This window comes from Aulostomus chinensis, chromosome 17 (genome assembly GCF_037954235.1).
Source record: "Aulostomus chinensis isolate RoL2024-O1b breed Wild chromosome 17, RoL_Achi_v1.0, whole genome shotgun sequence".
In the NCBI taxonomy this organism is placed as follows: Eukaryota; Metazoa; Chordata; class Actinopteri; order Syngnathiformes; family Aulostomidae; genus Aulostomus; species Aulostomus chinensis.
In genome coordinates this window covers 23,382,518-23,398,760 of record NC_141336.1, presented here as the reverse complement: position 1 = coordinate 23,398,760, position 16,243 = coordinate 23,382,518, and the positions used below count along the sequence as shown (strand labels likewise).

Below are 16,243 nucleotides of genomic sequence, written 5' to 3'. Positions count from 1 at the left end.
AAATAGTCATTCTAAGGAATGTTATCGCCTGTGGAAGGATTCACTGCAAAAATTTGGCTGTAGAGCAAAAAATGACATCCCCCCCCAACACACACGCACGCTAGTCTTTACAGGAAAAAAAAAAAAGCTAAGCGGAAACGTATAAAATGTAATAATTACAAATGGCAAGTTTCATTAAAATGTTTATTTTACATGAAACACAGCTTTGTTCATTCATATACAAATATGAATAATTTAATCATTAAAAAAAAACATACTGGAGTTTTACACAATGGAGCAACATTTAGAGGAAAATGTGGGACACAAAAAAAACACCCTAACCTGCTTTTAGAGATGTGAATCTAGAGATGTACTTGCATGCTTCAGTCCTGACAAGTACCAAGGCTGCTGACCTGCACTGCACCAACACCCACTAAACAATGAAAAATGAAATGAATTCAAAGTGACCAAATACATAAAAAGTAGGGAGGAAAAAACAAACACCCAGTGTGCTAAATTTCATCAATTCAGTGAGTCATTCCGCAGTACATTCAGCTGTAGTACTTGCTTTCCTCTGATTTACAGTGGATTTAAGGCAGTTGTACTTTTTAACAGTCGTCTATGAGGCAACGTTAGGATGCTGTGGTGTCCCAAAACCTTGAAATATGAGATTATGTTTACAGTATACCAATTAAAGTACACAGAATATGGCTTAAATTGGCCCTGTGCGACACCGCAGTCGCCGCCGTCTTGCTACTCAAAGGAACACTGATTCAAGTTTGTGCGCGCCCAAGTTACTGTGCAAAAGGCCGAGCAGGTTTAAGTAAGGGACTGAAAAGCAACGGACATAAGAATTACGGTCAACGCCACTTGGCACTTTTGGATTACATAAAAACCGAGAGCTGCAATACCGTCAGCTTTGCCTCGTAAGTCACAACTGCGACACACGTCAAGAGAGCGTTGATCGGCTGCATGTTAACCTTGGCTGGCTTGTCACAAGCGCTACTTCAGTCACTCATGTCAGAGTTGAGCCCCCCAAAAGCAAACAGAGTAGCAAGGCTGTGTCCTGAGCAGAGCCATGCTTGTGGCTACTGATGGGCTGGAAGCCAATGTTTACATGGCAAATACAACGTAGTGAAAGGGTGCTGAAGAGACAAAAAGTGAAAATATTGTCGCTGTGAAAGTTCCCGTTGTACGGTGCCGTGTGTGAGGCTGGGACACCTGACATGTTGGCAGCAGCAAAGCAGGACAACAGAGCAGGTTCAGGTGCCGTTTGGCACATCTGGAGGATCATTTGCAAGGCACTTTGGGTTGTTGTTTTTTTAACTTTACAGCAGTGTTAAAAATAAAAAAAAAAGTTAAATTAGCCATGAATCTGTTTCTATTCTTGATGCTTCTCCTCATAGAGTTTACCATCAGTTGACTGTTGGTCTCAGATGTCACCCATGCGTCATCGATGACCTCTGGTGCAGTCACAAGTCTGTTGCTTACAGTCAAAACAAAAACAGCAATCTCAGACAAAAGAATTTATCTAGGACTTCACAAAAGGAACGAAATGACACGCACACACACACAAAAATAGGGAGAATTTTTAAGTCCCTTCTTTTTCTAAAGGACAAATGTTAGGCTCAGGTTTTCAAAAGACAATCTGCACTTGAGTGGACTTTGAACTGTCCTCATTTGGTAGAATTGTGCAATGGAGGACATATAAACCCATGTAGTCACTGAATAAAGAGCTCCTACGTCCTCCATTTCAATCAAATATAAAAAAAAAAAACAAAACACCAATATGGTGAATATGCATGAAGAAACTATGTGAAATCACATTCATTTCTACATATTATTCATCAGTTCACAAGTAGAAAAAGGAATCACTCAAGGAAAATAGTCATTGGTCTGGACATATAACAGCGGTGACGCCGTTTCTCAACTGTATAAAAGATATAAATAGAGCAGATAATTCATTATGCTCTGTAATCCTTATTCGTCAAGACGTAAAACATCATTTGTTCAAAAGGTTACAGGAAGCTCAATTCTTAGAATTAGTCTAAATGTTGTGAATTTTAAAAAGGTAGCAACATTCGTTTGAAATGCGATCTTGACTTTGCAGCCTTTTGTACTCGGACTCAGAAGGTACAACGGGATCCGATACTACCGCAGTTCACATTAGAATACTTCAATACCAACGCAGTCACCAGAGGACCAGTGTGGACTGTGTGGTCCAGACCGCTCAAGAGTCTGTGTTCTCCTCCTTTGCATATTCCTCCACGAGCTTCTCATAGGAGTGGCTGTGCTCTGAACAGTCACTGGTGAACACAGACCCCTCACATTCAGAGCTCTGCTCCTCCTTGGAGTCCGTTTCAATGTTCTCGTCACATGTCGTTATAGATAGTTTTGCTTTGGAATCATCATCGTCCTCCTCTTCCTCCTCCTCTTCTAGGTTATTGCCTAGAAAGTTCTCCTCATCAATGAAAGTAATATTTGCGTTTTGAAATGTAAGGGAATGGTACTCTTTAGAATCCCAAGTCCCTCGACCACCTCTTCCACATTCCCTGCCTCCTCTGCTCTCTAGGTCTACGTCCTTGTCAAGCTGGTTCTCATACATTTGCTCCTGGTCTAGTTCTGCATCTCCTTCTACCTGGTCCTCTGTTAACAGCAACCCATTGTCTGAGCCCATGAGGTAGTTCTTGGACTTTGAGAATGCAACGGTGAAACTGTAGCGTCTCTTCTGGCGAGGTGAACGGTCCAGACTGAGGATAGTGTGGCCATTAAACACAGGGGCATCATTGCAACTCTTTGATCGATTCGTTTCTTTGGCTTTGCCTTTGGTGTTCCCAGTACTGCCGTTGTTTCGGCCGTCGTGTTTAGAGCCAATCTGCTTAATCAAGTCGTTGTAACCTTCCTGCTTCTTGGACAGGAAGCTGAAGATGTTGACATCATTGGGAGTGGGCGGCAAACGGAGGGAGGCCTTATGAGACTCTTTATAGTGCCGCAGTTCATCAAGAGAGAGTTTGCGAAGCTTCCGGCGTTTCTTCAGAGCCTTGTGGGCCTCAATCACCATTCGTACTTTCCAGTTGAAGAACAAAGAGAGCCAAGCCAAACCCAGGTAAATCCACACTTCCACAAAGTAGCGGTACAGAGTCGGGTACTCTTTATTCGGTTCCACGCCTAAGAGGATGAATGTTAAAGCATTATTCAACCAGAAAACAACTTTGGATAAATAAAAGAGCTTAAGTATTTATGTCTGTGTTTACCTGCGACCAAGTCCCCGAACCCAATAGTGGTCAAGGTGACAAATGAGAAGTATAAGCCTTCGACGTACGACCAACCCTCCTGGGACATGAATACCAAAGGTGGAAGGACTAAATGCACCAGCAAACCCCAGAGAAGAAAAATAGCTGTGCAGGTAAACTGAGCCTTTCTCTGAAGATAAAGAAAAAGACAAGCAAAACACACACACACACACACACACACACACACACAAAACACATTACTCCAGGTAGAGGTTTTGTGATATCATATGGAGACACAAAGTCGTCTGCCAGCCATAACAATAAACCAGATCAAATTACCAGTGAAAATCCTTTCTTGGTGAGAAATTGTCCAAGGTGCTTGGCTCTGCCGCCAAAGAACTTTCCCAGTTCGCTGATCCAGGTGAGACACAAAGGCACGCCAAAGAGCCCATAGAAGATACAAAATACACGGCCTGCCGTCGTTTTGGGGGCAATGTTCCCATATCCTGTAAAAATTCAACGAGAAAGTGGACAGTTAAGGTAAGAGCTAAAAAAAAAAAGCAACTTAAAAAAGGTATTTAGTTGCCCCATGAGAAAATGATGGAGGAACAGACACTGTTGGCTTTAGTATTTCTACAAGCTGACTCACACTGGATGATCTGTACTATAAATGTTTGTCCCCAAAAGTCAAACTCTCCCTCAACCAGCGCGATAGCTCCGCACCGCACCGAGGTTCAGTAACACTTGCAGAGAACTTGGACAGCAGCCCTGGGAGGGGAACATGTTCCAGTTGAGAACTGGTTTATTAACTGTCCAGTTCATTGGCATTGTGTTCCTCCGAGCTAATTAACGCCGACATGCTTTTGAAAAACATGATGCATCTATGCTACGGTCACGGTTGGAATGAAGAAGCAGTTAAGACTGCTGTTATATAGGGAGCGCTCAGGCTACAGCGGGCGCTCAGGCTACAGCGGGCGCTCAGGTCAACCATTAGCTCCGTCTCCTTTTAAGAAGAGTGTTGTAATTTATTTATTTTTCAGACGGTGTTGGACATATATGTGTTCAGAGTCATTTGCTGTAGTCTGGGACCAGTGGGGCTTCTGCACACTCGCATAACTTGTGGGTTCTGCAGAAACGTGAACTTTATAACAAATGCTGACACTGTGCAACATGGGAGGGGATTTTCTCTCCCACAACATTACTTCTGTCCCAAATAAATCCTAAAATGCGTACAGTTTAATGACGACTGGAGCGCGCGTAGAGGAGGGACAATCGTGCCCCAGCGCAATAAAAGTCAACAACGCAAAGTGCAAGTGTGCTCTCTCCCCATCAGAACTTGAACTGTCACTGCTGGACCTCCTTACCGATGGTGGTGATAACGGTGGCAGCAAAGATAACAGCATTAGGCCAGTTCCAGTTGTTGAAGGTCTTGTTGCCAGTTATTGTGACCCCTTGGCCTGCAGCATCTGATACCACCTGAGGACAAAGATAAGAATTAAGTGACGGCTTAAGAAGATCTACTTCAGAGAAAGTACCATAAATGTGAACTGCACAAACAGAGTTCGAGCGGAATTCAGTCTGGTTAAGGCAGGAAGTTTATTATGTGTGAGCTTCATTTCTTCCACCACATCCTTCCTGTGATATGAGGATGATATCTGCAGAACTGATGAGCTGAAACGACACTCAGGCACCCAGGAGAGCTGTAGTTAACCCGCGGGCATTATAGTTCTAACCACTGCTTACTTTGCAGGGCAAACAGGAAAGCAAGCACCGCATCTCTAAACAGCCATTTCATAATCACATGATGATGTGCGGATTAAGAAGGGCCAGGTGGCTTTTTGGTGGGTATGTTTTGTTTTTCCCTTTTGCCCTTAATATGTACGACACACGGAAGGTTTCAGGGAAGAAGTTAATACACTGAGCGTCACGGAAGTTTTGGTGTAGAAATCCAGAGGACAGGAAAATAAAGCTTACAATCAATCAATCATCCCGGGCCATGTGTGTGCTTAAACAGCCAATACACAAACTGAATGTGTCCTGTAGGTATTCGCAGTGTGCGCTGGGACAATGCATTCCGCCCACACTAAAATTATTCCTTCTTAAAATGTGCTTGAAAGGGTACATGTGTGTTTCACTTAAACCCTAAAAGCACGGAAAGATGCTTGGTTCCTAAATAATAACGGGTCTGTGACAGTTTCTCTATAATTACCAGCACAACGGGAGGCAATTCTTTTGTCCGCTGGAATAACACAGTTCCTCCGTTGGCCTTTAAGATGACAGCGGTGGTGACCGAGTAGGTTTGAAATATGAGCAGCAATTTAAGAGGCAAAACCTAACTCAAGTGGTCCCCTGTCCAACTTCACATCTGTAACGGCTGGCTGCATTTAAATGCATGGGGTAAATTCTCCATTGGCCATGGAACATTAGACTGAATTTACCTGCAACGCCGTGCAAATGGTGAAATACAGGACGGGACGTTTAAACAGTCCGGACCCCTAAAACCAACCTGCAGAAGGTAAAGGGAGTGACATTTACAGTGGGTTTACAGAGCTGCAACACAAACCAAGGGTTCTGCAAATGGAAAGTGATCAAGGTTTTCAATGACACAGCTTACAAAATTTAAAAGGGTATGATAAAAAATTGAAACGATAGACTTCAGACAGGTAAATCCCCTAACTGTTGTCTTCCATCTCGATCTCTATGGATTATGAAACTCATGCCTGCTGCTTGTGACTCGCTCAGCAGTTTGAGGTTTGTCTGCTATGCAGATAATCTAAAAGAGCGACGACTGTCACCTTATTCCAGCCCCATGCGGGTGATCTTGCACAAGTTCATAGTTTGTGTTTGAGATAAAAAGTGCTGAAGTTTGAGACATGTGAAATGCTGATACACAGGAATACCATAAGGGCAGAGTACAAGCAAAATCACGAGCTTGAGCATTGACCCCTAAATATGTGTCAAGATGAAGATTATAGACTACAGACAGGTATCAGAGGTCAACATTTCTAAGTGTTAATGGCATTCCTGAAGTATCCTGACGGCGATGTCTTCATCAATACACACTGAAACTAGGACAGAGGAAACCTTGCCTGAGCACACAAAACATAAACCAGAGAAATCTTCTCCACGGTCTCCTGATCAGGCTTTGCAATGCCCAAGGTCTTTAAAAAGGTTAAGAGTCAGTCGGTGGTCAACTCCCCGCTGCCGAATGTCACATGTGACCCTGAGAACAAGGTGGGAAGCACAAGCAGCGAGGGAGAAAGACACTTTGAGTCAAATGCTGCTTGGAGGAAACCGTTTAAAACTGGCTCATCTATTCTAGAGGGGGGTCTTAAGAATAGAGTGGATTTCAAGTCCAGGCAGCCGACGGGGGTACAGTTCTGGTGGAGAATTACTAGAAAACATGTCGCATGAAATGGAGTTTTGAAGGAAAGCTCATGTCTTCTATCATCCATGCCACGGCAGAGTAGTGGAAAACATGACCCCAGGATAGAAACCATCTCAAGGAAACGTCCCTCAGAAAAGGTTTTCCCCTTTTTGAATGTTGAAATTAGCTCTGGAAAATAGAAATATAAATAAATATTCAGCTAAGCTTGGTCAAGTCTTGTGGTTGTAAATCTATCGCGATGTCTCACGGCAAACCCAGCAGCAAACGATAAATGACACGGAAAGAGAATAATGTGATGTCAAGCTGAACGCTGGTGAAACATTAAAATATTTGCCTTTACAAATCATTTGACTAATGTTTAAAAAGTGGACAACGCTTGTGGTAGACTGAGTGGAAACGGAGCTGTCTGTAGAAATAAATGTCAAATATGACGTTTTCTAAAAACAACGATCACTTATGCCAGATGCAAATAAAAAAATAAAAATCAAAAAGTAGGCAAAAAACAAACAAACAAGGTAGAGACATCCAGGTATGTCAGGCTACGGCTGGTGATCATGGTTTCAAAATACACATTTTATGTTACCAATATGATGCCGCCAGCCACAAGTTTTAGGAAAAAAATTGAGAAAAAAAAAAAGAAAAATTTTCAATGCAACGGTGACATTGACCGAAAAGTGGTATTTCTGCCACCTTCAGAAAAAGAAACTGCAACTCGCATCCCGGTGCCATAAAAAGTAGCAAAACCAGAACGCGTGACCAAAGGGGAGTTCTAGAGTCTATACATGAAGGATTCCTATACAATGACAGAACTGATCTCACTGCCAAACTGCAGGCGTAGCAGTCAGCCGCTGCCACTCTGATAACCCGGGAGCAGTAAAACCACGATGACAAACTCCAACTGTTATCAGGACAGCTGGCGGCCCACAACACGGCTCAGCTCTTAGGTATTTTTCCACTTCCAGCAAGAGCACAAGGCAGCCAAGCAGCACAGCTGCACATGGTCAAGATTGACCCAGAAGTTGCAAACGCTTCCATGTCATTCTCCATTGATTTCTGACACAGAGATTGATGGCTTGCAAACAACACATCAGGGAGATAACGCTGACCTACAACTGTCTGCAATACATTGCTCACGTAGCCACCAGGAGGGTAAAAACCTTGTCTGAGATGGAAAATCTTAAGAGGGTTGGGGATGCAATTTGTGTCATTTATTCCAAAATACCAGACAGTCGTCTCATCACCAAACAACAGAGGAAACTGCTGTCGATAAAGTCAAAATGTACAGGCAACATATCAAGTTTATAGCCTTCTCTGGATTTGATTGGGGCATTTAAATCTTCCAGACAGAAAAACGATTCATCTGTTTGGCAGATTTTATACCATAAACAGACTTGCAAGATGCAAGACTTTATTAACACATGGCCATGGTTATTTTTTCATTACCTTGATGGCTCTAATAACATTTAAAGCAGCATTATGTAGTTTTGTGGAGCAGCTGTGGCGTCTGCTGATACAAGCGGTAAAATACAAGGCTCTGATGAATTGTCATCTGTTCATGGACGATTGGCAGGGTACTGCACGACTGTCACGATATGTAAAGCGATGCCGACTTGCCTAGCAGTGGGGAAAGATCCAGGTTTTCTTCCTCCAGCAACATCCCGCTTTTTTCCAACTGGCATGACTTCTGTTCCACGAATTCAGAGCTAGCTTCTCGAAGTGCTTCAACCTAGCAAGCAAGCAGCTGCGAAAGCGGAAATTCCATCTTGCAGACACACACATTTGGTGCACAAGAATGGAAGCGAAAGACACCATTCAGATTCAAAATAACACAACACTTAAAAAATGCTGCATAACGCAATCAAACTTAATTTAAGCCAAGTTGATTAAATTCACGAGCTAGCTTGATTTAACACAGCACACCAGCTCAGGATGGCAGGGAACTCCAGCGCCATGGCGACAGGTCTACCAGCTGGATGTGTGTCTTGACTTGATGGCTGATGTTAAAGTATTTGCCGTAAGTGCCGCAGGGTTTATGTCTGGCTAAGCCAGCATCGTGATGGGCTCCCTTAACCAAAAGTTCATGTGATTTTTACATCCAACGTTCCATCAGTCCAAAATCATCTTCGTGGCTAACTGAGACTCGCATGTTTCGGTGAGAATGAAGATCTTCGGAGGTGTAGAACTGCTCGAGCTCCAGAACGCCAGCGATGCACCAACTTTGACTTCCAACGTGGTGAAAGAGCAAAGCTGATAAAAGGCTTTTTATTTTGAAGCGGCAAAATTTAGAAGTGAACGGTTTTCACCATCAACCGCAACTCTCCAACCATGCAGCTGAAAGCAAACATGAGGCAGTAAAACAGATATGACCGTGCAAACAAGGACACATGAGAAACTGCACTACAAAGAAGGCCATTCTGTTGGAAAATGCTAAATAACTTCATAGTTGGCTTCCAGACACGAGAAGACTCTTGCAACACGTTTGAACGGGAGAAATGAGGTCAACATGGGTTAGCTACGGCTGCTGAGGAACCGCCGCCGCCGCTTTAACATTGACTTGAATGCATTTTGGCCTGATTCTTTGAAGATCGTCTACCTTGCCTCAGATCAGTGCTTCTAAAGTGGTAATGAAAACACATCAACGGTGACACTGTGTTGACAACACACAGACTGACATCTGGGTCGGAAGTACTCAGAGTACAAAGCCGGTCAGACACATTGAGTCTTCTAGATCAATTGCCCGCGTTTGTGCTCATGATACTAAGATGTAGTGCCAACTCCAGCGCTTCAGTGTTTTTTTTTCCCTCCCCACTTTTTAAAGAAGAAAAAAAGCAACAGTGATTTAAAAAGTCTGCTTTTTCACACCAAACCACTTACAGCACCCAAGGCACATGACAAAGTTTAACTGGCACAGACGGACAGTGCGGCACTTCATTCATCTGTGCCGTTTCATTTTGACCAGGGGCCATGTTTCAATTGAAATATGTGACAGCAGCGCATTGATAAACACGTCTGCAAACGTGACCTTTTGGTCATGTGCGAGGGGACTATCCCAGGCACACAAGAAAGACAGGAAAGAAAGAAAAGCCCGTTCTCTCTACAAAGTAATTAGGGATGTCCCGAGCAGATCGAAACAATTACAATCTGAGACGTGAACATATTTGTCCCGATCGGAATCATCTTTTTCGTCAGTGTCAGTCGTCACGAGCAGTCAACGCAGAGCACGTGGTGACAGGATGCAGCTCAAACATCTGCAGTGGGGAAGTCTGTCACATTGACAAACCTCGAGCGTGTAGACGACGCCTTGGCTGCCGTCAACCTGGCTGCCATGTTGGCACAGGGCAGCCATGCCTCTCTGATGAACGTATGTCGCAATTACAACCACGACAACTCACAGAATTTTCACCCCACTTACAAACAGTCTGGTTGTGACAAATGTGAGACATTTATCCAGGACATGGAGCACTGGGCCAAATTAGAAAATAAGGCTGTCCTATCAAAATATGCCATCTAATAGCGGTAATTGCACATGCACATTTGAATTGCCCCTCGGGGATAAATAAAGTCATCTGAATCTGAATCTGAATCTGGAGGTTTTAAAAGGATCTCTGCGGATATTCCTCCTTTTCTGGCTGCATGCACAATGGCTGCCATGACGCTGTCTTCTTTGTTACTTCGGAAATCAGTCACTTTTTGAAGAATACAAAACAAATTAACCTAAATAGAGGGGAGGAGCAACAGAAGAAAAAAAAAACAGAGCAACAGAGCTGAAGACTAGTCAGCATCTTAACTAACACATCACTTGAATAAACACGATCAGCTTTTCTAGAGAGCCAGAGCTCTCGTTTTGTGTTTCCACCATCACCCTCTTTATTGAGGTTTTAGTAAACCAAACTCCTACGAAGCCGATTGACTTTGCGAGGAGGAAACTTATTTTCTAAACATTACATACATCTTCCTTCTTCCTTTAACTGGAAACAAAAGGCTGCTGACATCTCTGTGCATGACTTGAATATTTTCCTGCGTGCAGTCGAGTGATCTCAGGTTGTGCCCCGTACGAGCGCTCAGGGGGGAAAAAAAAACGTGGTCACACCTCATGTTACTGCACGTGATTTCATGTTATACCGACGTCGCTTTTCCATTACAGACATTCAGTTTGCCGCTTGCCCAATTTTAAGAGGTTCTAAAATGATATTTTTGTCATTGCAAGGAGGTGACAGACGAGAGTGGGTGGGACGGACCAAACCAAACGTCCTACACGCATTAAGATTTGACCAAAAACTGCGACACTGATGTTGTGAGAAGTTTTGTCGGGACGCCGGGTGGGACGGTGCTTTCACAAAAGCATCAAACACAATTCGATTTTTTTTGCCTACATGATCGCCAGCAACGTGGATACAATGGCGACGTGACGGACGACAAATACTGGAGCTGCGAGGTAATGCAGGTTTTAAAAACAGGGAAGAGACAACATGTCGCAATATCAGGACACGCAAACTCTGAGACAAAACCTCGTCTCCTGTCATGAGAGATACAACTGCTAGTTTCTTTTTCTCCTGAAATATTATCTCAAGTGCGATCTCTGCCGACAATTCTTTCGATTTTTCTATCAAAGTGCATATTTTTGTCATTCTAGAAAAGTCAGAGCCTCTGGGTTAATATGCAGCTTACGCTTCATGGGAGGATGTTTGGATGGTGGGTTCTTGTTGCCCCCCCCCCCCCAGAACTTTTACAACAGAGGCAACATTGACGGGCCGTAAAATGCAATCTTTAAACTGTGACCACATCAAGGGACCTATAGTTAATAGTAAACCCCTTGTTAGTAAAACAGAGAGAACAGACTTTTATACGAGCGTCGCCTCCTCTCCTGAAGCCTGCTTATATACATTTTAAGAGTGAACAAAGTTTCCATCGTGGAAACCTGACAGAACCGTCCAAACTCACACGCCGGGTTGATAAAGGGAGATCAGCAGCTTTCACGCCAGCAGCAGGTGCTGCGCGCGCACACACACACACACACACAATCAACCAACTCTGTTTACATGTCAAACACAACATGCGGACTCAAGACCCCACATTTGGAGGGTTTTTGTTTTCACTTGGATCGGCATCCAGCAGTGCAACCAGAAAAATGGCCGGTCATTCAGCAGCTGCACAGCAGCAACCCAGGGCTGCACCTCCGAAACCTCTCTCCGAGGTGAAATTCCCAAAGCAGAATGTGGAGATTCAGCTGCTGCAGAGCGGCTGTGAACGAGGGGGGCAGGGCGCTGGGGGTCATATGCATTTCAGTCCACCCAAAACACAAAAAGGAGAAGCAGCACAAAGCAGAGGGAAAGGGGGGGGGGGGGTAGGGAGGAAGGGGATAATAAACCTCCCTAATACTGAGGAGGGGCAAAAAAGGGGGCACAAGTTGAGACATGTCTCTGGGCCTACCTGCAACTGCAAAAAAAGGGGGAAAAATGCGGTGAAATAATTACAGAAATCCCTCCACTGAGAGATGTGAACCAGAGTTATTAGCATGGAGGAGAATTCCTCTGACATGGAATGTGGCAGATATCCGTCCCCTCATAAATCAAAACTGCTTTCCACGCTCGTTTTTTTTTCCCTCGGAAGGCTCAGCTCGCTGTATTTCAGGATTATATCATCTAGCAACACGTCTGAGGTGGAGACAACCACGGCCGTCTCAGGGAAGTGAAGAAACACGTCAGAGGGGGAAACGCCTCCCTGGGTGCGTGTGCTCGCTGAGGGGAAACCACAGGGGTCAACGCACCAGCTTTACTACTGAGTGGAGGCTGGCCACAGAACACCGTGTACATTACTCGCTATCAGGCAGCCAAGCCTGGAACAGAGAGGAGCCTCACCTTGGAAATAAATCCATCAGTCGGGGTCCACCAAGCGCTGCTTACCGCTTTATCACGACCTACATCGTCACCATCGATTGATTATTTACAGAAAAAGAAAAAAAAAAATCAGAAACAGACCCAGGACACAACTTCCTGTGTGCCACCTGCGTCGTCCAATAACATCAACGCTGCGTTATTTTGATGGCTCAGCAGAGGAAGCATTAAAAACGTGTTCGAATGACAGTTTTGCAAAGCTGAGCACTTCTCTATCAGACACAGTCACCAGCTGCTGAGAGGTCAGATTGACAGATACATCAACTCAGAACAGAGACGCACGGACACGTCTGCCATAAACACTTTACAACAACATAAACAGCAACGCCCTATCCGTATCAGGGGCTGGATCATCAATACAGTGTCACGGAAGCATAAATCAATGTTGTTTTTCACTGTCGATACAGATGAAGAGTGAGTGACAGAGGCTGATGCCTGCAGCTGATGTTGCAGGAAAGGTTAACGTTTCAGTGCTGAAACTTACAGCAGTACGAACCCGCATCACGCGTGACATGGAGCGGCGTTTTAGTTAAAAGGTGCACTAAGTGAAAACTTTAAAACACAAAATGAAACACGCATAACTTTGAAGTCAAAGCCGTAAGGGACATAAATACTTGAAAGATGTTTTAAGCGTCTCAAGTCAAATTTTTCAGATTCTACTCAGAACAGCGTTCCTTCCATACGTAACTGCTGAGATGGACGACATGAGAACAACCCCACTCCAACACCCGAGACCAAGCCGACCATCCATCGATCCTCCATGTGCATGTTGAGGTAACCAGCAGACACCAACAATCAAGCCCTTCTGTGGAGCGATGACAATTAACTTCCACACTCACAGGCAGCTGGAGAGCAGCTGAGGATCATTCGACGCTGGCGTGTCACACACAAACATTTAGACAGAAATCAAGCTCATGTGGACGGAATCAATGATGCAGCAGATGAATTCACAAGCAGAAAGCGTGCCGGCGACATTCTTGAGTCCATACCTCTAATATTCTGTCCAAATCATGTTGAGTCAGACAGGGATAGTCCCGCAGTATTTTATCCTTCTGGGTTCTATAATTCTTTGCAGCCAGCTTCCAATTGGGTTCCTCCAGAACTTGAAAAATTGCCGCCCCAATGGACAGGTAAAAAATAATAGCAGACGTCAGCAAGGGGCCTTTATCTACCATTATTATGTGCAATGACTCAACCTGGAGAGCGCGGGACAGGGGGGAAAAGAAAGAGAGAGGGAGAGAGAGAGAGGCGGGGGGTTGACCCGAGAGTTAAGCGGGAGTCATTCTTACAAGCAGCTGTTTGGATTCACAAAACGGGGTTTGTTTTTTTTCTTTCCCGCGCGAGGGGTCGTTTCTGCAGAGGACTGAGAGACCGCGTGCCACGGGATGGAGCACAGCATCGGGCTCGCGACATTACCGGGACAGAGGTCGTCGCAAAGAACGCGCGTGGGACCCGCAGCCGCTACTGGTGTCGTCTCCACGTGCGCGGCCGGTGAAGTACTGAGCTGCGGAACGGCAGGGCAAGTGAAGGAGAGAGAGAGAGAGAGAGAGAGAGAGAGAGGAGGAGGAGAAGTTCCGCCCAGAGAGAGAGAGAGAGAGAGAGAGAAAGGAGGCGGGGAAGGAGAGGGAGGGGGTTGTTTCGCTTTAGGTAAAACTGAAATGTGTCATCAGAAGTCCACCTCCACTGTAAAGTTACTTGAAGCTGCGAGTGCTTGGGCGACCGCCCTTCCAAGTCACGTGACCCGCAATACTTCTCAGAGGCTCCAACAAGAAGAAAGTGCTGCCACCCACATTTCGCGTGAAGTAGCAGCAAGTAAAGCCTAACAACAACAAAACCACCCCGCCGGAAAAAAGAAGCCCATTTATAATCTGGAAAGTGCATTAATCTGCTGCATTCCACGTCTTCGTAATCTGAGCTTTGATTGGAGCTGGAAACAAACAAGCTGGGAGCCTCAGGGTTCAGCAGGCTCGCTCCCACTGGCGACCAAAGCGAAGGTGCTAGCTAGTTTCCTCTTAGCTCAAATCTAAGACCTGCTGTTCGGAACGTTGCTGGCTCTTTCCGTATTGAGCGAGTCACCAAAAAACAAAACAACAACAACAACAACCTAAAAACAAATGCGCGAGCGTGAAAAAAAAAAAATCATTTATGAGCACCAGAAAACACAAAGGGACTTGAAAGGCAAGAAAACCCTTTTTTTTTTGTGTGTGTGAAGAGAAATTTAAGTAAATTGAGCATCAAATCCTTTACATCTGAGGTGCTAATGTGCTGGTTACACAACTTCTGAAACTTTCCACTCACAAGGTAGGGAATACCACTGGAGGGGAGGGGGGGGGGGGGTGCATCCATGAGGATTACAATATTGTGAAAGGGGGTTATATCACTGTAAAGTACCCAAAAAATACTTCACCTCCAGTCTTGGATGAATGATATACTTCAAGTACTTTCTCACTGGTGATTCACGATCTAACAAATATTTCATTCGACTGAGACTCCGACTGTGTTGTTTGTGTTTTAAATTTTTTTTTTGTTTTATTTGCAATTTTAAGAGATAAAACAGGCCCCCTTTTCTCACCAGTTATTCGGACGCGTCGTCGCAGGGTAAACACGGCTGTAATCTAATGAGATTAATGATGGCCCCGCTCCATTTAGGCGGGTCAAAGTCCCACCCGCATAAAGACACACTTGCCGGAATGGCTTGTAAATTACACCTGTGTTTACCTGTCGATGACAAAATGGCTGCGGTGGACAGGGCCTATCGATGTGTCAGAATTCTCCATTCTGCAGGGTTCTGATGTCAGGGATTTTCTTGCATTGATTTACAATTTATAACCTGGATTGTTTTTTTTTTTTGTGGAGGGGGGGGGTTTTATATATTTTTAAGACAGAAAAAAAAAATCGGAGCCATGAGGCTTTCTCCTTTTGGGCTGATATTTATCTGCCTGTCGTGAGAGTAGTGGAATTTTAGCGTGTGCTCTTAGTTTTAGATAAACATCAACTAAAATCATTTTGATCTCGCATGGAATTCTCCATACAGCCAGGAGGCTCTCTGACATGGTAAAAAAAGCAGGTGTGGCTCATGCATATGTATCTCCAGGGAGCTCATCGGTTTGCTGCAAAGGCGGCGTGGAACAGCGATGATTGTAAAAGAAGGCGCACCGACTGTGTCAACGTCCAGACGTCAACTGCTCAAATGTTTGCTCAAGTGATGCGTCGTGTGTCGATGCCGAGAGGAGCAAAGATCAAACAAAGGAACAGATATATTGATTAGTGCTTGAGCAGAAACCACTGTGGTCCTGACGTGAAAAACCCCCTCCGAGATAGCAGATTCCCCGTCGATCCGCCCTCAAGAGCCGGACGCCGTGTATAATTTGCATCAGAGGGCGTGAAAAAAGGAAAAATCCTATTGACTTACACTTCCAAAATCACTGCCGTGCAAGATCTCAGTGTACTTGTGGTCTGACTGTGTAAGTTGACGGCTGTGTGGGAATTCGTGGCATGCAAGACAAGAAGACATTGCATCATGATCACTGGTGCACGACTTGCCCTCGGCACTTTCACCCAGTGCGGTTATGTGTGTGTGTGTGTGGTTATGTGTGTGTGTGTGTGTGTGTGTGTGTGTGGTTATGTGTGTGCTGTTATGCTGCGGCAGCTCAAGTACATGTTACACAGAAACTATGTATTTAGGAAATGGCGCTCTATTTTGTTGTCCTTTTGTTTCTTTCAATAATGACAGTGTGGCGAGTTGAACT

At 44.6% G+C, this 16,243-nt stretch overlaps 1 protein-coding gene across 2 annotated transcripts; it reads right to left on the bottom strand.

Moving 5' to 3' along the window:
• Positions 1-175: 175 nt before the first annotated feature.
• Positions 176-13,998, bottom strand: kcnk5a (potassium channel, subfamily K, member 5a). Of its 2 annotated transcripts, none has more exons than XM_086183021.1 (5): positions 13,484-13,998; positions 4,577-4,688; positions 3,552-3,718; positions 3,234-3,402; positions 176-3,147 (listed from the first exon to the last, which is right to left on the bottom strand). In XM_086183021.1, the coding sequence occupies exons 1-5, from the start codon at positions 13,667-13,669 to the stop codon at positions 2,210-2,212; spliced, it is 1,572 nt and encodes a 523-aa protein (XP_086039147.1). In that variant the 5' UTR covers positions 13,670-13,998; the 3' UTR covers positions 176-2,209. The 2 variants fall into 2 exon arrangements, with proteins under 2 accessions (XP_086039147.1, XP_086039148.1); XM_086183022.1 differs by lacking the exon at positions 13,484-13,998 and adding an exon at positions 13,183-13,311.
• Between the last annotated feature and the right edge of the window lie 2,245 nt (positions 13,999-16,243).

Excerpts from the sequence above, each read along its gene's own strand:
- kcnk5a (XM_086183021.1), bottom strand. The coding sequence starts at position 13,669 with ATGGTAGATAAAGGCCCCTTGCTGACGTCTGCTATTATTTTTTACCTG. Across the intron at positions 4,689-13,483 it reads ATTTGGACAGAATATTAGAG|GTGGTATCAGATGCTGCAGG; the intron begins GTATGGACTCAA and ends CTTTGTCCTCAG. Across the intron at positions 3,403-3,551 it reads CCAAGAAAGGATTTTCACTG|AGAAAGGCTCAGTTTACCTG; the intron begins GTAATTTGATCT and ends CTTTATCTTCAG.